We start from the raw sequence: 23,108 nt of genomic DNA on the forward strand, positions 1-23,108 counted from the left end.
CTGAGTCTTGTGACCGTAGCGTACGTGTAGGTATGTGCAACAGGACCAAATTGGAGAGGTAGGTAGTAGCAAGCCCATGTAATGCTTTGTAGGTTAGCAGTAAAACCTTGAAATCAGCCCTCGCCTTAACAGGAAACCAGTGTAGAGAGGCTAGCACTGGAGTAATGTGATAACATTTTGGGGTTCTAGTCAAGGTTCTAGCAGCCTGGTTTAGCACTAACTGAAGTTTATGTAGTGCTTTATCTGGGTATCCAGAGAGTAGAGCATTGCAGTAGTCTAATCAAGAAGTGACAAAGCATGGATTAGTTTATCTACTGTACATCAGTTTTGGACAAAAAGTTTAAGATTTTTGCAATGTTACGAAGATTGTAATCTAGTTTTAAATATTCAATTAGGGTTGTTGAGGTCAACCGCCTGTATTCAACGGAGACGCTATACTACTTGCCTCATGTCATGAATATGCATAGCCATCTCGAGAGAAGTCCGATATAACGTATTTTTTTCTCAAAGTTGCCGGGATGTCACGTGTACACTCAAAACAATTTAAGCATTACGAAACTTCTATTCGATGAAATAAACCTCACATAGCAAATAAGCAATTAATTGTTTTGTTTACCAAACTTGACACTCTCGCTTGGTGGTCGAAACAGCGAAAAAACGCCACCTGTTGGAGGGAGACAGATTTTCTGCCGATTTGGGCCTCTCTCTTCCTCTTCGTCTCTGACAGTACCAAACAATACAGTCTGTGGGGCGGGGACAGAAAGAGGGGCTTGGGAAATGTACTACCAATCACAGCCGCTAGGAGCTAGGCTAATACTTTCTCCCTGGCTACGCATGGCAGTCCGGCTGTTTTTTTATTATGGGTCAAATGTTGAGAAAGAAAAATGTCAGAGCTTAGTAACAAAAATTGTAGTTCACTTTTTATGATGAGTATGACTTATTGTAAGCAAATTTGATATCGATATGATGTGTTAACTAGCCTATATCCTTCACATAGCCTTCTGGTTATCCAAATGGTTTCCCCTTTATGTGGATAATGCATGGTGCTGACAAAACTAGCTTGATATCACTTTAGTTTAATCATATCATGTGTAAACTTGTCCAGTTCCTCTTTAACTCTTCTGTTCTAAGGGGTGTGTTCTTCAAGAAACAACATCTCACTGTAGTTATTGGATAAATTTCTAATGCACCCGTCTATGTAGATATTGTTGTTTATTTTTAACTGGACTACTAGAACAACTATTGAGTCAAACATCTTACAAATTTAAGCATTTGTAAGTATTATGCAGGATTTTGAAATTAGTTATTCAATGCTTCACTTTCAAATGTGGATTTTTTTTTTCAATTATCTACTGGTTAGCATCGATTAATTGGACCAATTGGATGAATTGTAAAAGTGTAACAGTCCAAAAATCTGGCCTCAAAATAAAATAACGGCTACACAATATGTCTTTGCTCTTTTCCCTTTAAATAACTTGCAGAATCTCATTCCCTCCGTTTGCTCCAGAGCAGCTCTCGTTTGGCCAGAAGAAAACTGTAGCGGATCTCAATGGATTTACTATATGAGATCACACACCTATCGGGATAGCATCCACATTTACTACGGGTTCATAATGTTTCTGAAAGAACGTAAGTAGGGTGCTTTGCAACTCGTTAAATAATGATAAAAGGGAACGGTTCATTATAGATGGGCGTATGGGCAGTTCAAGTCGGCAATTGAACCTGGGGAGCGTATGATGCAGCAAATGAATTGCTACACTGTTGTTATTCACAGCGATTGGAACATTATTACTATGGGAATGATATTATAGGATTATAATTAATATATATATTTATAGTTTAGCGCAGCAGTGTGTCATTGATTAATTATGTAGACTGCCTGATTTAGTCACGATGATGGAGCTACAGTATCAGGCGCTCAAGAGCATCCTCGGTCAAGTTCAGACTCAGCAAGAATATCTGGTTTTGTCATATTTGTCCTTGTCAAAATTCCATCACGTGTGCATGTCGTACAGTAGCTACTAGCGCATTTAAAATACCAAGGGCAGATGTGTTATCATGGGCCATGAGGCCGCCTGAAACTTGCAAAAGATGGAGTGCACTGCGGGGTGGTCACTCTCTCTGTTGTGGGTTTTCAATTTAGGCTACCGTTGTAGGTACGGGCCACCATGTCACGAATGTCACAATTCATTTTCGAACTTCACTAGTTTTTGTTAAAAGGATAGGCTTACAAAAGTAGAACTTGATAATTCCTACATGCTGTCCGACAGAGGCACTATGATCAATGTATAAAGGTGTATTATAAACTGGGTGGTTCAAGCCCTGAATGCTGATTGGCTGATTGCCGTGGTATATCAGACCATATAACACAGGTATGACAGAACATTTGTTTTTACTGCTCTAATTACGTTGGTAAAGAGTTTATAATAGCAATAAGGCACCTCTGGTGTTTGTGATATATGGCTAATAGCCATGGTATATTGGCCATATATCACACCCCCTCGGGCTTTATTGCTTAAATAACTAAGGAATAGCCTAGTGAGCCAAGACTTTACAAAATCCAACTAAACTTGAAATAGGCTACAGTGTTTCCATATTTAACAAAGTATAGGAAGATCGATAGGTTAAGTATATCCTAAATAGAGTTTATGATTTTTTTTCAGGTGGCTCAACTGTCCCCTGCTTTACCAACAGGCTACAGTGGCCATTGTTCCATTGCCTAGAAGCTGTCTTGCCTGTCCCATTGTTCCATTGCCTAGAAGCTGTCTTGCCTGTCCCATTGTCCCATTGCCTAGAAGCTGTCTTGCCTGTCCCATTGTCCCATTGCCTAGAAGCTGTCTTGCCTGTCCATTGCTTGTCTTTAGTTTATAGTAGCCTAAATGGTGTACACCTGTAGCCTTCATGTAGGTCTAACTGTAATATGATTAGTAAAATGTCAGGTAGTCATCACTGAGATCAAGGTCACTCATGTAGCCCTAAACTTGTACTTGAACTGAGACAATTAATGTTGATGTAGTTATACAAATATTGTACAGCTGTACATTCTTCACAGTTGAAGATATAGTGAAGGTTATCTGAAAGGAAATGGCTATTCAAAACGTCATGCATTTTTATGTCACTGAGGAGGGTCAGAATGTGGAAACAGTCAGCCATGGTGAGTAGAGGTCACGTATACAGCTGTGGGATCTTAATTTGATCACCCTGTTGAATGAGAACTTTCCTGTAAATGCAGGACATTTTAATCTTGTAGTGTATTTGATGTTAAAAATACTTCTGAAGATTGTAATTTCCACTTTCTCTTACAAAAAAATGTTTCAACCCCTACAAAAATGTCCATTAATTATAAAACACATAATAATTCAAATTTTCTGTTGCTGCAGGATTATTTTCCTGCTGTAGCTAACTGTCTCAAATTAAGATCCTAAAACAGTATTTGATATGACAGACTACGAATTCAAATGGCCAGTTTGTAGTTTTGAAATGATCATATGCATCTCTAGGAAATAAAATGTGAAAAAGACAGCTGACAACTGCAGGCATCACATATAAAAATCAATGGCACAATTGAATCAAGTGACCCTTTCTATTCTTAGCAATGGATCACATTATTTTCCACTCTCTGAAAAATTCTGTTTGTAATGATATGAGTACAGAGCTTCCCGAAAATGACAGGGCCTTTAAAAACACAATCATCAATGTGTGTGTTCCTGATGGGGGGCATTATATTGCTGAGTCACCTCAATATTCTCTGTGCTTATGCTGATGCAGAGATATTCTGCTTCATATTTCAATTGGCTTGTGTCGATTCCTGACATTTTCTTCTGCAAATACAATGTTAGCAAATTAGCTCATTGTAATTCAACAGATTTATTGACAATCTATATTATACATTGATGTACTGTAAGTATGACAGAGCTCTATACAGGACTTGTCCTCTTGTGACAGTGACACTAGACCATTGACAACCTTATTGGTGAGTGGCATAATTTAGAGGGACATATAGACTGTACATTTCTGTTTCCTGAGACATTAGTTGTTTCCAATTACACCCACATATTGTAAACATGTTAGGCTGAGAGAGTAGCCAGAAGGGAATGTACTATATTTCTATGAGATACACAGGAAATATTATTTTACTGCCTCAAGGTGGATCTGCTAGGGAGTATATGTCTGCTGAGGTGAGGGGCTTTCTGGTTGTGTCTAGGCTAGAGGTCGACGGATTATAATTTTTCAACACCGATACCGATTATTGGAGGACCAAAAAAGCCGATACGGATTAATCGGACAATTTTGATTTATTTATTTGTAATAATGACAATTACAACAATACTGAATGAACACTTATTTTAACTTAATATAATACATCAATAAATAAATTTAGCCTTAAGTAAAATAATGAAACATGTTCAATTTGGTTTAAATAATGCAAAAACAAAGTGTTGGAGAAGAAAGTAAAAGTGCAATATGTGCTATGTAAGAAAGCTAACGTTTCAGTTCCTTGCTCAGAACATGAGAACATATGAAAGCTGGTGGTTCCTTTTAACATGAGTCTTCAATATTCCCAGGTAAGAAGTTTTAGGTTGTAGTTATTATAGGAATTATAGGACTATTTCCCTCTATACCATTTGTATTTAATTAACCTTTGACTATTGGATGTTCTTATAGGCACTTTAGTATTGCCAGTGTAACAGTATAGCTTCTGTCCCTCTCCTCGCTCCTTCCTGGGCTCAAACCAGGAACACAACGACAACAGCCACCATCGAAGCAGCGTTACCCATGCAGAGCAAGGGGAACAACTACTAGAAGGCTCAGAGCGAGTTACGTTTGAAACGCTATTAGCCCGCACTAACTAGCTAGCCATTTGACTTCGGTTACACCAGCCTCATCTCGGGAGTTGATAGGCTTGAAGTCATGAACAGCGCAATGCTTGAGGCACAACGAAGAGCTGCTGGCAAAACGCACGAAAGTGCTGTTTGAATGAATGTTTACGAGCCTGCTTCTGCCTACCACCGCTCAGTCAGATCCTTAGATACTTGTATGCTTGTATGCTCAGTCAGATTATATGCAACTAGTAATATCATCAACCATGTGTAGTTAACTAGTGATTATGATTGATTGTTTTTTATAATATAAGTTTAATGCTAGCTAACAACTTACCTTGGATCCCCCGGGCTGACAAGGTGAAAATCTGTTGTTCTGCCCCTGAACGAGGCAGTTAACCCACCGTTCCTAGGCCATCATTGAAAATAAGAATGTGTTCTTAACTGACTTGACCAGTTAAATAAAGGTATAAAAAAATATATATATAGTAATAATAAAAAATAATACAAATCGGCGCCCAAAAATACCGATTTCCGATTGTTATGAAAACTTGAAATCAGCCCTAATTAATCGGCCATTCCAATTAATCTGTCGACCTCTAGTCTAGGCCCTATCCAGTTCATTCAGAAAGTATTTACACCTCTTGACTTTTTCCACATTTTGTTGTCTTACAGCCTGAATTTAAAATGGATTAAATTGAAATGTTGTATCACTGTCCAGTGGCCTACACACAACAATACCCCATAATGTCAAGGTGGAATTATGTTTTATTTTATGTATTCAACCCTTTTGTTATGGCAAGCCTAAATATGTTCAGGAGTAAAGATTTGCTTATCAAGTCACATAATAAATTGCATGGACTCTGTGTGCATGCAATAATAGTTTTAAACAAGATTGTTGAATGACTACCTCATCTCTGTACCCTCTGTACAATTATCAGTAAGGACTCTCAGTCAAACAATTATTTTCAAACACAGATTAAACCCCAAAGACCAGGGAGGTTTTCCAACGCCTCGCAAAGAAGGGCACCTAAGGGCCTCCCGAATCTCTGGTGGCACAGCTAGCACTGCGATGCAGTGCCTTAGACCACTGCGCCACCAGAGATTCTGGGTTCGAGCCGGGAGGCCCATGGGGCGGGGCACAATTGGCCCAGCGTCGTCCGGGTTAGGGAGGGTTTGGCCGGCAGGGATATCCTTGTCTCATCGTGCATTAGCGACTCCTTCCATTGGTGTGGCTGGCTTCTGGGTTGGATGTGCATTGTGTCAAGAAGCAGTGCAGCTGGGCCTCCCGGGTGGCACAGTGGTTAAGGGCGCTGTGCCACCAGAGACCCTGGGTTCGCGCCCAGGCTCTGTCGTAACCGGCCGCGACCGGGAGGTCCGTGGGGCGACGCACAATTGGCCTAGCGTCGTCTGGGTTAGCGAGGGCTTGGCCGGTAGGGATATTCTTGTCTCATCGCACACCAGCAACTCCTGTGGCGGGCCAGGCGCAGTACGCGCTAACCAAGGTTGCCAGGTGCATGGTGTTTCCTCCGACACATTTGTGCAGGAGGATGCGCGCTGTATTAAGAAGCAGTGCGGCTTGGTTGGGTTGTGTATCGGAGGACGCATGACTTTCAACCTTCGTCTTTCCCGAGCCTGTACGGGAGTTGTAGCGATGAGACAAGATAGTAGCTACTAAAACAATTGGATACCACGAAATTGGGGAGAAAAAGGGGTAAACATTTTGTTAAAGAGGCAGTGCAACTTGGTTGGGTTGTGTTTGTGTTGTGTTGTGTTGTGTTTCGGAGGACTCTCCGCCTCTCCCGAGGACCTTTGCCTCTCCCGAGTCCGTACAGGGGTTGCAGAGATGAGACAAGACTGTTGCGATGAGACAATTGTTAGATTGGTAATAAAAAAATGACATTGAGTTATTCATCCTATCAATACACAAATGTAACTCAGTTGCCAGAGAGGAAGGAAACCACTCAGGGATTTTACCATGAGGCCAATGGTGACTTTAAAACAGTTACAGAGTTTAATGGGTGAAAACTGAGGTTGGATCAACAACATTGTAGTTACTCCGCAATAGGGAGTGACAGAGTGAAAATATTCCAAAATATGCATCCTTTTTGCAAAAGGCAGAGAGTAAAACTGCAAACAAAATGGCTAATATATTTACTTTATGTCCTGAATACAAATGTTTGGGGCAAATTCAACACATCACTGAGTACCACTCTTCATATTTTCAAGCATGGTGGTGGTATCATGGTATGAGTATGCTTCTCATCGGCAAGGACAAGGGAGTTTTTAGGACAAAAAGAAACGGAATACAACTAAGCACAGGCAAAATCCAACCGGAAAACCTGGTTCAGTCAGCTTTTCAACAGACACTGGGAGATACATTCACCTTTCAGCAGGACAATAACTTAAAACACAAGGCCAAGTATACACTGGAGTTGCTTACCAAGACGACATTGAATGTTCCCAAGTGGTCTGGTTACAATTTTGACTTAAATCGGCTTGAAAATCTATGACAAGACTTGAAAATGGCTATCTAGCAATGATCAACAAACAACTTGAAGAATTAAAAAAATATATATGTGCAAATAGTGTACAATTCAGGTGTGAAAAGCTCTTAGAGACTTACCCAGAAAGACTCACAGCTGTAATCCCTTCCAAAGGTGAGTCTGACATGTATTGACTCAGGGGTGTGAATACTTATGCAAATGAGATATTTCTGTATTTAATTTGGAATACATTTGAAAAAATGTCTAATGTTAACATTGTTGTACAAAAATTGCGATATTTTGCCGACCAGGTACTATACAACAAAATATTAGTTGATGAGTGGTTGATGAAATCCTCACTTCTTGGCCTGTAGAATTTAGCACGGTGTGTGAGGGAGTGAGTGAGTGTGGGCCAAGATGCTCAGTAAAAAACATCCAATGGTGTGTACCACCAGGCCCAGCTCTCTCTGCCTGCTGAGATAGATAAAGTTGTCTCTAGCCAGTGGTACGCACAGGAAGTTGAGAACAGGGATTATCTAGTCACAACATGATGACAGGAGACTCAGGTGGCCTTACAAGACAAACACACAGGCCCATCAATGCCACTGAGTGGATCAAGAGTTGACATCTTCTGATAAGTGTGGGGGACCACCTTCATGGTTACGTTACTGACTACAGGACATATGTGTGTACCCATTGGCTATACAGGACTACACTACAGATAGAGGACGAGTGAAGACCCTTTTGAGGGATGACCGACCTGGAGGCATCGACAGTGGGGGAACCCCCTCCCCCGTATATGATCTTCCTCCTGGTCTTCTTCTTCTTCATCACTGGCCTCCTGGGCTTCCTGGTCTGCCACCTGCTGAAGAAGAAGGGCTACCGTTGCAGGACTGGGGAGGAGGAGGACGATGAGGAGTGTGAGCAGAAACTGGGACCAGACAAGAATGGTAGGTATCTACCAGGATCTGTCAGAGTGTGTTTACATATACTGTATATTGGCTTTTGATCTAATGTAATACCATTTCATATTTTTAACAAAGAGTAATAGTTAGTATATTACATTTATGTAAATCATGAATGCTTTTAAAAATATATTTATTACTTTCTAAATAAACTTTATATTTCCATGGAAATACATGGGTAGCCATAAGAAAGACCCCCCCCAATAGTGATCGACTATCGAGGATCGCTATCGGGCGATGTAGGCTTATACACAATCTCCCAACCTTCACACACACACACACACACACACACACACACACACAAACGGTGTGTGTGGTTACAGTAGGCTAACATATGTCAATGGCTTTAGGAACAGTAGTAACATCATGCAGGATTTAGGCTACTGACTGCCTAGCCAGTTGTAGCTCAATCTTGGGTGCAATGATCACATTCCCACACTGACTGACTGTGTGGAGGATCATTTAATTGGAGCCAACATGCTACACTAGCAAAGTTATGAATGATATAGCTGTCGGCTATATTAGCTACGACTTAGCGTTCTTTGTGCAGCTTCAAATGTCGAACAAAGTTGGAAGTTGGTGCGCCTCCGTCTGTCATTTTCTTCCCGCATGTTTTGCAAGTTGCAATATGTTTTTGTTGCAATATGTCTTTATATCCCAAAATAATAATTTTGGGTGTCATCTTTCCAAGCGCTCCATCTGAATTCACCCGCCAACATTCCTCTGCACTGCCACACGCAACTTTTTCTCAGCTGGCACAATTTGATTGGCTGTTGTCCGATTCAAACTGTAATCCATTAAATGAAGAGTTGATGCGCTGCACATTTTTTTTAATAGCCTCATTTTTAATATTTGGGCTTGGGGAGGGTATCAAGTCAGTTCGAGTCAAAAGGCTCAAGTCCAAGTTAAGTCACGAGTCATTGGTGTTAAAGTCAAAGTCAAGTTGCAAGTCATGATACTTGAGTCCACACCTCTGGTATATACATATGAAATGAGTAAAGCAGTATGTTAACATTATTAAAGTGACTAGTATTCTAATATTAAAGTGACCAGTGATTCCATGTCTATGTACATGGGGCAGCAGCCTCTAAGATGCAGGGTTGAGTAGCCAGGTGGTAGCCATGAAGGCTATTTAACAGACTGATGGCCTTGAGATAGAAGCTGTCTTTCAGTCTCTAGGTCCCAGCTTTGATGCACCTGTACTGACCTCGCCTTCTAGATGGTAGTGGGGTGAACAGGCCTTGGCTCAGGTGGTTGTTGTCCTCTGATCCTTTTGGCCTTCCTGTGACATCAGCTGCTGTAGGTGTCCTAGAGGGCAGGCAGTGTGCACACAGTGATGCGTTGTGCAGACCTCACTACGCTCTTGAGAGCCTCACAGCTGGGCGGTGCAGTTTGCGTACCAGGTGGTGATACAGCCTGACAGGATGCTCTCAATTGTGCACCTGTAAAAGTTTGTGAGGGTCTTAGGGGCCAAGACAAATTTCTTCAGCCTCCTGAGTTTGAAGAGCCGCTGTTGCGCCACCTTCACCACACTGTCTGTGAGGGTGGACCATTTCAGTTTGTCAGGGATGTGTATGCCGAGGAACTTGAAGCTTTCCACCTTCTCCACTGCGGTCCCGTCGATGTGGATAGGGGCGTGCTCCCTCTGCTGTTTCCTGAAGTCCACGATCAGCTCCTTCGTTTTGTTGACGTTGAGGGAGAATATATTTTCCTGGCACCACTCCACCAGGGCCCTCACCTCCTCCCTGTAGGCTGTTTTGTCATTGTTGGTAATCAGGCCTGTCATCTGCAAACTTGATGCTTGAGTTGGAGGCGTGTGTGGCCATGCAGTCATAGGTGAAAAGGGAGTACAGGAGGATGCTTAGCATGCACCCTTGTGGGGCCCCTGTGTTGAGGATCTGCGAAGTGGAGGTGTTGTTTCCTTCCTTCACAACCTGGGGGCAGGTCGTCAGGAAGTCCAGGACCCAGTTGCACAGGGCGGGGTTCAGACCCAGGGCCCCAAGCTTAATGATGAGCTTGGAGGGTACTATGGTGTTTAAGGCTAAGCTATAGTCAATGAACAGAACGAGAGCCCACAGTCCTTGGGACCGGTGGTACTGTGTTATCCTCAAAACGGGAAAATAAGGTGTTTAGCTTGTCCGGGGCAAGACGTCAGTGTCCGCGACATGGCTGGTTTTCCCTTTGTAACCTGTGATTATCTATTGACCCTCACCACATACGTCTCGTGTCTGAGTCGTTGATTTGCGACTCCACTTTATCTCTGTACTGACGTTTTCCCTGTTTGATTGCCTTACGGAGGGAATAACTACATTGTTTGTATTTGACCATATTCCCAGTCACCTTGCCATGATTAAATGTGGTAGTTTGCATTTTCAGTTTTGCGTGAATGCTGCTGTCTATCCACGGTTTCTGGTTTGGGTAGGTTTTAATAGTCACAGTGGGAACAACATCGGGGTCAGGGATATGGCTTGGAGAAGGCAAGTGTCCATGATTGATTTTTTAAGGCAGATACAAGGGGTATGCGTGACGTTTTTCGGACATGTCTGTCTTTATCCAAAGGCCCTTGGTCATTTACCAAGCAGGAAACTGTACTCTTTATGTTAGAGGATGTTATTTCAGCTGGAATTCAATTCAGTCCAATGTAACCACTGAACACTCACGAAGAAGTAATATTTCCCATATTGAATTAGTGTTTATTTAATGGGTACTTGAAAACCATGGGCCTCAGTGGAAGTAAACAACTTTAAAGGAAGTAGAATCTCGTGGAAGCATACAAACAAACAGAAATATGCTCCTTTCATTGAAGTAAGGAAAAACGGTCCAGGTCAATAACTTTGAGAATTTCCTTTAATAATCTTGAATGATGATGAAGCACGCTTGGAGGCAAGCTGCTTCGTCAGATAAGCTTTCATATATTACAGATGATGAAGAAGAGGAAAATCAAGACACCGTTGAACAAATCCTGAAGTGCATCATTGAAAATGAAGGCAATAACTTAATAGATACTACATTTTGTCAATACCTTTGGCACTTAAATACTGCAATTTAAATTGTGCTTAGCAAAAGTGTGTAATGTTTGTGTTCTACCTTCTAGCTAACATGGAAGCCTTCAAGGATATGCTAGGAAAACAGGATATATGTCAACATCATGATCCTAGGTACGTATTGCTAAGATCAATTTTTATTTTACTTAGTTATAATGTATTTTTGTGTAAGTAGATTTACATTCACCTTGTCTTACTCCAGCGTGTTATCACCGTTGGTGAAAGTATTTTAGTGCAGAGCTAAGGTTACTTCGTAACAGCACCAACTCCTCTCAAGTAATATACTCCTACTTTATTTCTCTCTGGAACAAACCAGTATTTCTGTGGTACATAATGCAAATGGTTTAAATGCAGGTCTCCTGTACTGTACTACAGGGTTTCCACCTGCTTTAGGCTGTTGTGTTTTCAGAGAGGCCACAACAATGGGTGTAGCCTACATTTCTATGTGCCTGTGGCAGTCAGGCAGAGTCTGGAGAAAGTCAATGTATTGTGTGGCTTGTATTTATGCTGGGACTAGCGGGTAGCTATGGAGTGGGGTGCCCAGCCCCTCTGTTCCTGCGTGATGCAGGGTGTCCTTGGGCTATCTGTCCCATGGGGTCACCTGGCTTAATGTTGTCTTGGTCTCAGCAGCTCTGTTATGGGATCTAGGCCCATAACCACAAAGTGTCTCAGAGTAGGAGTGCTGATCTAGGATCTGTCCATACAATCTGATTTATTTTTAACTTAAACTCTTACTCTGAGACTCTTTGTGGATACAGGACCTGATCTTTACTGCCTTGTTGTGAGGCAACGAGACAAATAGTCTCCGTACATAGTATGCTATTACTGCACTCAACCAACGTGCTTCTCCTTACATCCATATCAAGCATTCTAGGTAGAGATGATAGAGGGCATTCAAGGTAGAGATGATCGAGGGTATTCTAGAGAAACAGACCCAGTGGTGTGCTGTGATAATATAACTGTGATGTGCTACTAGTATATTGGAGAGATTTATGCTTGTTAATTAGATCCATGTTCTTACTTGGCACCTCTAGGTTGAGGGTTTTAGTGTTCCTGTCTGTTTACCAAGATAGTGCTCTCAGACTGACAGCAGCCTACAGGGCCGTGGCGTTCGTTGGTATTCTTCCCACACTCTCCTCTCTCAGCCAGCTACAGCAGCAGTACAGCTACAGTACTCCCCAGAGATGCTGCAGTCCTGATGGGATGGAGGTCACAGACAGAGGCGGCCAGAGAGGGGAACAGAGGGACTGATGGATCACACTAGAGACTCTTATTTTCACAGGCAGACTACAACAAATATGCTACTATAAACCAGATGCTTAGAAATGGCGTTTAGATGCTTAGAAAGATGTTTTTGGATGTTTTTGCTTAGTCATGGTCTAGAGTGTTTCCCAGACACGCTCCTCGGGACCCCAAGGGGTGCATGTTTTTGTTTTTGCCCTAGCACTACACAGTTGATTCAAATAATCAACTAAACATTGAGCTTTGATTAATTGAATCAGCTGTGTAGCGCTAGGACAAAAACCTAGGACCCCTTGCGGTCTCCAGGACCGATTTTGGAAAAGGAATGGAAAATAAACATGCTGACTGAATGGGTATTTCATTGTCTTTCCAAAAGATTACTGCGCAAAGAGAGCCTGGGGGGTATTCCACCTCATCACCACACAGTGCACTCTGGCGCCCAGCTCGACCATAAGTCCTGCACACTCTGTGTGCAAGGGCGGTCCAAGAAGGCCCGCCGCCTGAGCCGTGTGCCTCGGACCAATAAGCCCAGAACGCCAGGAGAGAGGAGAGAGTCCACTGTGTTCGCTGTGGGAAGGTGAGTCACACTGAACGGGTGTTTGACAACACAATACATTCATCTTTATTTATTTAATTCGTTTTTGCCTGGTAACCCATTAAGAACACATTTGTAGTCTCTCTAGTCACACTACTTTGTGTTTTCTAATGGGATTTAGGATTCAGAGAATTCAGAGGCCTTTGTGTTTGTGTTTAAGTACTTTACATGTGTACGGTTATGCTATCTAGGATTCTCATTGTGGTGATGTACAGTACTATCTGATATCCGTATACCTACAGGTTCCGAGTCACCCACATGGACAAGAAGGATCAGGGGTCTGGCGACCAGTTGGACCAATCGGAGGCCCTGGATAGTGAGAAGGCGGATGAGGAGGACCCCCAGAGGAAGGAGGGGTACAACCTGCAGAGCATGTTCAAAGACGTCAAAACAGAGACCACAAACGGTGTGGTGGCCACCGCGGCCAAGCGGAAGAAGAGTCTAGTTCTGTTCTCGCTGCGCAGAGGCAGTGATCCAGTGGGGGTCAAAGTGTCACTGAGCCAGCCTGTGGTGGAAGAGGAACCCCTCTTCAATGATCCGTTGAAGACTGCTCCAGTGCAGACCTCCAGCCCTGTGAAGGCCCTGTCGTCCCAGCCCAGCATGGGCTCTGCTGCACCTGACGACACTGAGATGGCCCCTGTTAAGATGTCCCCCACTAGGGTCACTTTTATAGTGTCCCCCACAGAGGCTCCCGAACCGGTCTCTCCCAACACGAGTCCAGCAGGAGTTTCCCCCCTAACGCCCCCGGTACAAGAATCCCCCATCACCACCCCAGTACAAGTCACCCCTATGACCCCTGAAATATTCCCCCTTACCCCAGGCTCCCCTACTAACCTAGCCCCTAGCCCCTTAAATGTCTCCCCTGCCACTTCCCCTGTACAAGCCCACCCTACCCCTGTACAAGCCTCCCCTACCCCTGTACAAGCCTCCCCTACCCCTGTACAAGCCTCCCATACCCCTACCCCGGTACAAGCCTCCCCTACCCCTGTACAAGCCTCCCCTACCCCTGTACAACCCTCCCCTACCCCGGTACAAGCCTCCCCTACCCCTGTACAAGCCTCCCCTACCCCTGTACAAGCCTCCCCTACCCCTACCCCTGTACAAGCCTCCCCTACCCCTGTACAAGCCTCCCCTACCCCTGCACAAGCCTCCCCTACCACTGCCCCCTTAAATCTCTCCCCTGCCCTGTCCTCCAGAATGGTGTCCCCCTCCCCTAACTCCTTAAATCTCTCCCCTTCCCTGTCCTCTAGAAAAGTGTCCTCCAATACTACTCCTTTAAATCTCTCCCCCACCCCTACCCCCATGCAAGTCTCCCCTGCCCTGTCCTCCAGAAAAGTGTCCTCCAATACTACTCCTTTAAATCTCTCCCCCACCCCTACCCCCATGCAAGTCTCCCCTGCCCTGTCCTCCAGAAAAGTGTCCTCCAATACTACTCCTTTAAATCTCTCCCCCACCCCTACCCCCATGCAAGTATCTCCTGCCCTGTCCTCCAGAAATGTCTCCCCTGCCCTGACCTCCAGAAAAGTCTCCCCTACCCCCTTAATGGTGTCCCCTATAGCTCCTCATAGCATTCTAAGTAATACTACTACTTTAGTCAAGGTGGAACAAACCTCACCCTCCTCCTCTCCGTTCACGACCTCAGCCACAGCCACCATGAAAGGGCCAGAACACAAGGCCGACAGCCTTGCTAGGTTTAAGGCCGACAAAGTCTCTCCCACTGTGGCCACTGTGAAAATCTCCCCCACCGTGGACCACATGAAAGTCTCCGCCACCATGACTCCAACAAAAGTCTGCCCCTCCAGTGGAAGCCCTCTAGAGAACAAGCTGGAGTTGGGTAGTGTTGCCATAGTCAACGCCAGTCCTGACAGTCAGAGGGAAGTCTCTGTGGTGTGTATGGCTGATGTGGTGAAGGGGGAGAAGGAGGACCCTGCTGTGGCCCAGAGCCCCCCAGAGGAGGAGAAGGAGGACGAGGTGGAGATGGAGGACATAAAGAACTGTCGGGTCAGCCAGGAGGAGGAGGGCGTGTCTCTGAAGGAGAAGAGGAGATCAGTACACAGTCAGCACAAGTGGTGAGAGAGAGAGAGAGAGAGAGAGAGAGAGAAAGGGGGAAGAGAGAGAGAGAGAGAGAGAGAGAGAGAGAGAGAGAGAGAGAGAGAGAGAGAGAGAGAGAGAGACTGTCCACGCCCCACTGTGACGAGGACAAATGGATATATAGCAATACTACGGAGGTAAACCAACCAGGCCATGTCAAAACTCAACTGAGTACACCATGCCAGGCTGGCTGAGACTGTCTGGCACCAACTATGAAGTGACATGGTTTCAAAACGACAAGGCTGTGATTCATCCAGATGGATGGATCTTAAACACTTGCATAATGTGACTAGCAGCACAGCTATAATACTACTCCTTTTATAACCAGACAGTGCAAGCCCAGGCCTCAGACTACACCAACAACCATCAATTATACCCCCAACAACCATCAACAATACCCCCAACAACAATCAACTATACCCCCAACAACAATCAACTATACCCCCAACAACAATCAACTACACCCCCAACAACCATCATCTATACCCAACAACAATCAACTATACCCAACAACAATCAACTATACCCCCAGCAACAATCAACTATACCCCCAACAACCATCAGCTATACCCCCAACAACCATCAACTATACCCCCAACAACCATCAACTATACCACCGTGTAAGTCGACCAAGAGAAAACAATGGGTAATATCGGTGTAGCCTAGCTACTTGTCAGTCTGTTCTGTAACTCTACTACATACTATGGAATTAGAGGCAGAAACGGCCTCTGAGTAGGTTAACTCCAGGTTTAGTCACCACTGGCTGTTTCTCTACCTATACAACCACATGCTTCCCATGTCATCTTGCAAATCAGTGGACCCATTTTGGTTCACTAAAATGTTACCAGGGGCTCGATTCAATCTATTTCGGCGAAGTTCAGGTAATTTCCGATTGAGTCAACAAATGCAGCCTTTACATTTAATTTGCGTTATAGCACTGAACTTCAGCAATACGGATTCAATTGAACCTAGTCCCAAGTGTCATTTAGGACATATTATCATCAAGGGTATTGATACAGCCCAAAATAATTCAGCTATCTGAGCTTCTAGATTCTAGCATGTGGATTCACTGTCTGTGTAGACTAATAGACTGAGAGACCAAAAGTCCGTCTTAGATCACTTTGAAACATCTATTCTTCCATTGACTCAGCGGTGTCCAATCTTATTAAGTTCAAATGTGTACAGTGGGACAGAAGTCTCCCTGCCCTGAGAAATGTTGTGCTGGGTATGGTAGAGTGGGACAGAAGTCTCCCTGCCCTGAGAAATGTTGTGCTGGGTATGGTACAGTGGGACAGAAGTCTCCCTGCCCTGAGAAATGTTGTGCTGGGTATGGTAGAGTGGGTATGGTAGAGTGGGTATGGTACAGTGGGTATGGTACAGTGGGTATTCTAGAGTGGGTATGGTACAGTGGGTATGGTACAGTGGGTATGGTAGAGTGGGTATGGTAGAGTGGGTATGGTACAGTGGGTATGGTAGAGTGGGTATGGAAGAGTGGGTATGGTACAGTGGGTATGGTAGAGTGGGTATGGTAGAGTGGGTATGGTACAGTGGGTATGGTAGAGTGGGTATGGTACAGTGGGTATGGTACAGTGGGTATGGTACAGTGACGTGATACAGAGGGTAGTTATGTCACTTTTCATATTCTCAGAGAAAACTAAAAAAACTAAAGCTAGTCCTTAACCAACCGTAACAAATACTCCAAAATGTTTCAGTCTGAATCGTGCTTTTAGCTAATGACTTTAGAATGTATGTTTAAGGTACTGGAATGTTATGTTATGTTGTTTACTTGGAAGCATACAGTAGCAGTGTACACGCTTAAGTCTTATTCATATAGAAACCATAGGCCAGCACTGCAGTTGATAAATATACATCATTAGGATGGTATTTTATCTGTAGTGGTAATTTGTTTTGTGTCAGGGCAGCTTCAATATTCCCACTGGACTACATAATAATGTGTAGTCCTGGATAGAAACATATACTTCCAGGGTTGTATTTACTAGGAACCAAACAGAAGCAATTTGGTTGAAACAGGGAGGGACCTACCTGATTTGTCCAATAAGAAATGCTTGTTTTTGTTTTCTGTTGCAAAACATTTGCTATGGTGTATCATAATGAATAGGACCCTGATCCATAGTAGTGAACAGTGTTTCTCTCAAAGACATACAACATACGCCTCACCTCTTCTCACTCGTTGACTCCAATTCCTTATTGCTGCACTTCATCATTTTAACAAAGAACCAATGGGATTTCAGTGTGATATGATGTTCAATGTCAACAGGGCATTAAGGCTGTGTTAAATTTTTTGCACAACAGATATTTCCTTATTAGCCAGAGAATACGGTTTTAGCCATACGATGACAATATTCCTGAGTTGAATTTGAATTATGGAAAATATGTGAAACTCTTGATACCAGATTATTTCATCTAGTTTTGCTTTGCTAGTTCTGTTTTCATTTACTACAGATGCATAGCACTTTGAAAGTGCTTTTTTATTTAACTAGGCAGTTAAGAACAACTTATTATTTACAATGACGGCCTACTCCGGCCAAACCCTGACGACACTGGGCCAGTTGTGCACCGCCCTATGGGACTCCCAATCACGGCTGGATGTGATGTAGTCTGGATTCAAACCAGGTACTGCAGTGACATCTCTTGTACTGTGATGCAGTGTCTTAGACCACTGCGCCACTCGGGAGCCCCAACCTTGTAGAGATAGTATCAACATTGAAAATATTATAAAACGCAATAAAGAACAACTAACAAAATGGCGTTTATATGCATTAGACATGTTTACTTTAATATACATCATAGATGTGAAATGGTCAAGAAATCAAAAGCTTACTACTGTATATATCTGACTGTATGTCACAGTCATAAATGTTTCACCAGCGAACAGTACTGTAACTCCATATGTGAATGGTACTATATCTGGTTATAGCTCTGCTAAGCACAGAATATGACTGATTTCAATTAAGATTTCATGTTTTCAAATTAACTGGCAAACAAAAGCACACCAAAGTTGTATTTTTGTGGAATCGAAGGAATCGTTACATACAGGAATCGAAGGAATCGTTACATACAGGAATCGAAGGAATCGTCACATACAGGAATCGAAGGAATCGTCACATACAGGAATCGTTTCCTGTATGTGTTACCAGAATGTGGTCTCCTCTGCTGGTCATGGCTGCTACATGCATTATCAGTTCACAGTAATGATCTAACTCCTTAGTCTTACACTGTGTCCATTGAGTGTAAAATATATTTAAATGTGTTTGTAATGGCCTTAGAATCATATATTGCATGTGTCTTCATTGACCAAAGCTGGAAATAACATATATATATTATATGCATACTATTAATCAACAACCTGATGATTTGAGTCATCTCAAATGTGAAAATGCAGCTGAACAATGAACAATTGTTAAGGAATCAAACTAAGTATATATTAAAGCTATGCATTTGACCATTGTTGTCTGTATGACTAATTGTTGAGGTGGACTTAACCCAATGTAGTACTGTTAGAGCATTTCGTTCTGATACTTCAACCATCCTGTAATTCTGAGGTAAGATATTAACAAGCACAAACACACCAGGAAGATTGTTTAATACATCTCAGTGTCCATGTTTGATTCTGGTTCTCATGGAAATAGAACATGACATCTAGAATATGGTTTACTACTGTATAATTAATACAGTGCATTATATGTGGTTTACTACTGTATAATTAATACAGTACATTATATATGATTTACTACTGTATAATTAATGCAGTATATTATATATGATTTACTACTGTATAATTAATACAGTACATTATATATGATTTACTACTGTATAATTAATACAGTGCATTATATATGATTTACTACTGTATAATTAATACAGTACATTATATATGATTTACTACTGTATAATTAATACAGTACATTATATATGATTTACTACTGTATAATTAATACAGTACATTATATATGATTTACTACTGTATAATTACAGTACATTATATATGATTTACTACTGTATAATTACAGTACATTATATATGATTTACTACTGTATAATTAATACAGTACATTATATATGATGTACTACTGTATAATTAATACAGTACATTATATATGATTTACTACTGTATAATTAATACAGTACATTATATATGATTTACTACTGTATAATTAATACAGTACATTATTTATGATTTACTACTGTATAATTAATACAGTACATTATATATGATTTACTACTGTATAATTAATACAGTACATTATATATGATTTACTACTGTATAATTAATACAGTACATTATATATGATTTACTACTGTATAATTAATACAGCACATTATATATGATGTACTACTGTATAATTACAGTACATTATATATGATTTACTACTGTATAATTAATACAGTACATTATATATGATGTACTACTGTATAATTAATACAGTACATTATATATGATTTACTACTGTATAATTAATACAGTACATTATATATGATTTACTACTGTATAATTAATACAGTACATTATATATGATTTACTACTGTATAATTAATACAGTACATTATATATGATTTACTACTGTATAATTAATACAGTACATTATATATGATTTACTACTGTATAATTAATACAGTACATTATATATGATTTACTACTGTATAATTAATACAGTATATTATATATGATTTACTACTGTATAATTAATACAGTACATTATATATGATTTACTACTGTATAATTAATGCAGTATATTATCATGCAAGCAAAAAAAACATCAGGCACAAGCTTATTTGAACTGCAATACTGAACATTTATTTCTACAGGATCTCAAATAACCCTGTATCTTATCATACGCAAATTATAAACATCACTTCCTACAAGATAGTTTAAAACTTCTGAAAACTGGTGAATGATGTCCCTGAAGCTCAGAGACAGATGAATCCATGTTTTTTGACATATTATCACGTAAACAATACAAGAATACTAACTTTCAAAAATAGTGTAGCCTGTCAGGAAGAGACAAAGCTCACCTGGTAGCTACATACTGTACAAGTCCCGGTGAGGGTGTGTTTCATCCTTTCGGTGAAGGCACAAGACTCTCCTGTGGTGTCCACTCGGTCTCTTCTGAACACTCCCCCACACATGCTTCCTCAGGGCATGGGGGAGTGTCTCTGAGTCGGGGGAAGAGGGGGAGCCCTTGTCTGGGACAACAAAACAATGAATAAAGACAGACAAACAGATGAAACGCTTCAAAAGAGACTGAATGTAGTTATACAAAACATTCTAACTACAGTAATAGTGTATTTTGAGCTTTAGAGAGGGCATTCAGCAGATCAACTGAAAAGATTTAAGAGCATGTTCACGCTTAAGGAGCATAATATCATGACTGAAAAACTGAGCCGCCTCGCTTTATGCGCCAAAATTCAATCAAGAAGATAGGACACCACAAAAAAGAAATAAGAAAATGAGGAAGCGGCACAAACCCTGCCCATCTCTACCCAGCCGTACCCAGCCCATCTCTACCCAGCTCTACCCAGCCGTACCCAGCCCATCTCTACCCAGCTCTACCCAGCCCATCTCTACCCAGCTCTACCCAGCCGTACCCAGCCCAGCTCTACCTAGCTCTACCCAGCCGTACCCAGCCCATCTCTACTCAGCCGTACCCAGCCCATCTCTACCCAGCTCTACCCAGCCGTACCCAGCCCTACTCAACACTACCCAGTCCTACCCAACACCACCCAGTCCTACCCAGCCCTACTCAAAACTACCCAGTCCTACCCAGCCCTGCTCAACACTACCCAGTCCAATCCTACCCAGCCCTACTCAACACTACCCAGCCCTACTCAACACTACCCATACCTACCCAACACTACCCAGTCCTACTCAAAACTACCCAGTCCTAATTAACACTACCCAGCCGAACCCAGCCCTACCCAGTCCTACCCAGCCCTACTCAACACTACCCAGCCCATCCCTACTCAACACTACCCAGTCCTACCCAGCCATACTCAACACTACCCAGCCCAGCCCAACCCTACTCAACACTACCCAGTACAACCCTACCCAGCCCTACTCAACACTACCCAGTCCTACCCAGCCCTACTCAACACTACCCAGTCCTACAGAGCCCTACTCAACACTACCCAGTCCCACCCAGCCCTACTCAACACTACCCAGTCCTACTCAACACTACCCAGCCCAACCTTACACAGCCCTATCAAATCCTACTCAGCACTACCAATTCCTACACAGCCCTACCCAAACCTACCAGGTCTTACCCAGTTCTACCCATCCCTGCCCTACCCACCCCTAACCAACCCTACCCAGCCCTATCCTGTCCTGCCCAGTCCTACCATTTCCTACACAGACCTACCCAGCCCAAGCCAAACCTTCCCAGTCTTACCCAGTACTACCCATCCCTCCCCACCCCTACCCAGCCCAGCCCCTCCCTACCCACCCTACCCAGCCCAGACCTACCCAGCCCAGCCCTACCCCTCCCTAACCATCCCTACCCCTCCCTACCCACCCACCCTACCCAGTCCTACCCAGCCCCTCCCTACCCACCCTTCCCAGCCCTGCCCTACCCAGCCCCTCCCTACCCACCCTACCCAGTCCTACCCAGCCCATCTCTACCCAGCTCTACTCAGCCGTACCCAGCCGTACCCAGCCCATCTCTACCCATCTCTACTCAGCCGTACCCAGCCCATCTCTACCCAGCTCTACCCAGCCGTACCCAGCCCTACCCAACACCACCCAGTCCTACCCAGCCCTACTCAAAACTACCCAGTCCTAATCAACACTACCCAGTCCTACCCAACACTACCCAGTCCTACCCAACACCACCCAGTCCTACCCATACCTACCCAACACTACCCAGTCCTACTCAAAACTACCCAGTCCTAATTAACACTACCCAGCCGGACCCAGCCCTACCCAGTCCTACCCAGCCCTACTCAACACTACCCAGCCCATCCCTACTCAACACTACCCAGTCCTACCCAGCCATACTCAACACTACCCAGCCCAACCCTACTCAACACTACCCAGTCCAACCCTACCCAGCCCTACTCAACACTACCCAGTCCTACCCAGCCCTACTCAACACTACCCAGTCCTACTCAACACTACCCAGCCCAACCTTACACAGCCCTATCAAATCCTACTCAGCACTACCAATTCCTACACAGCCCTACCCAAACCTACCAGGTCTTACCCAGTTCTACCCATCCCTGCCCTACCCACCCCTAACCAACCCTACCCAGCCCTATCCTGTCCTGCCCAGTCCTACCATTTCCTACACAGACCTACCCAGCCCAAGCCAAACCTTCCCAGTCTTACCCAGTACTACCCATCCCTCCCCAGCCCTACCCACCCCTACCCAGCCCCTCCCTACCCACCCTACCCAGCCCAGACCTACCCCTCCCTAACCATCCCTACCCCTCCCTACCCACCCACCCTACCCAGTCCTACCCAGCCCCTCCCTACCCACCCTTCCCAGCCCTGCCATACCCAGCCCTAGTCTAGTCTACATACCGGTCGTATTCTTCCGGCTGAGAGGTCAGGTGAGCTGTGTGTGCTGCCTGCACTCTCTGAGAGGATGTGAGAGAAAACAAGACCAGATACACAGTGTTCAGAGAAAAGAAAAGGAACAAAACAGTGCGTGTCCTGTACACTGTTAATGAAGACTACTGTGTTTCTAACAGTGCATGTACTGTATATTGTTAATGAAGACTACTGTGTTTTCAACAGTGCGCTTACTGTACATTGTTAATGAAGACTACTGTGTTTCTAACAGTGCGCTTACTGTACATTGTTAATGAAGACTACTGTGTTTCTAACAGTGCGTGTACTGTACATTGTTA

At 43.3% G+C, this 23,108-nt stretch overlaps 2 protein-coding genes across 2 annotated transcripts in view; one reads left to right on the forward strand and one right to left on the reverse strand.

Moving 5' to 3' along the window:
* The first annotated feature begins 1,491 nt into the window (after nt 1-1,491).
* Nucleotides 1,492-15,225, forward strand: LOC109905941 (mucin-17-like). Its single transcript, XM_020503586.2, has 6 exons — nt 1,492-1,629; nt 8,015-8,256; nt 11,193-11,258; nt 11,366-11,429; nt 12,934-13,134; nt 13,395-15,225. The coding sequence occupies exons 2-6, from the start codon at nt 8,058-8,060 to the stop codon at nt 15,223-15,225; spliced, it is 2,361 nt and encodes a 786-aa protein (XP_020359175.2). The 5' UTR covers nt 1,492-1,629; nt 8,015-8,057.
* A 2,783-nt stretch (nt 15,226-18,008) lies between these two features.
* The window catches only part of LOC109905046 (F-BAR and double SH3 domains protein 1), a 41,088-nt gene continuing 35,988 nt past the window's right edge, over nt 18,009-23,108 (reverse strand). The window contains exons 18-19 of the mRNA XM_020502183.2: nt 22,780-22,835; nt 18,009-20,447 (exon numbers count right to left, since the gene is read on the reverse strand). Of these exons, the coding sequence (XP_020357772.1) occupies nt 20,397-20,447; nt 22,780-22,835 (107 nt within the window). The 3' untranslated portion in view covers nt 18,009-20,396. The remainder of the gene's footprint in view (nt 20,448-22,779; nt 22,836-23,108) is intronic.

This window comes from Oncorhynchus kisutch, linkage group LG15 (assembly GCF_002021735.2).
Source record: "Oncorhynchus kisutch isolate 150728-3 linkage group LG15, Okis_V2, whole genome shotgun sequence".
Lineage (NCBI taxonomy): Eukaryota > Metazoa > Chordata > Actinopteri > Salmoniformes > Salmonidae > Oncorhynchus > Oncorhynchus kisutch.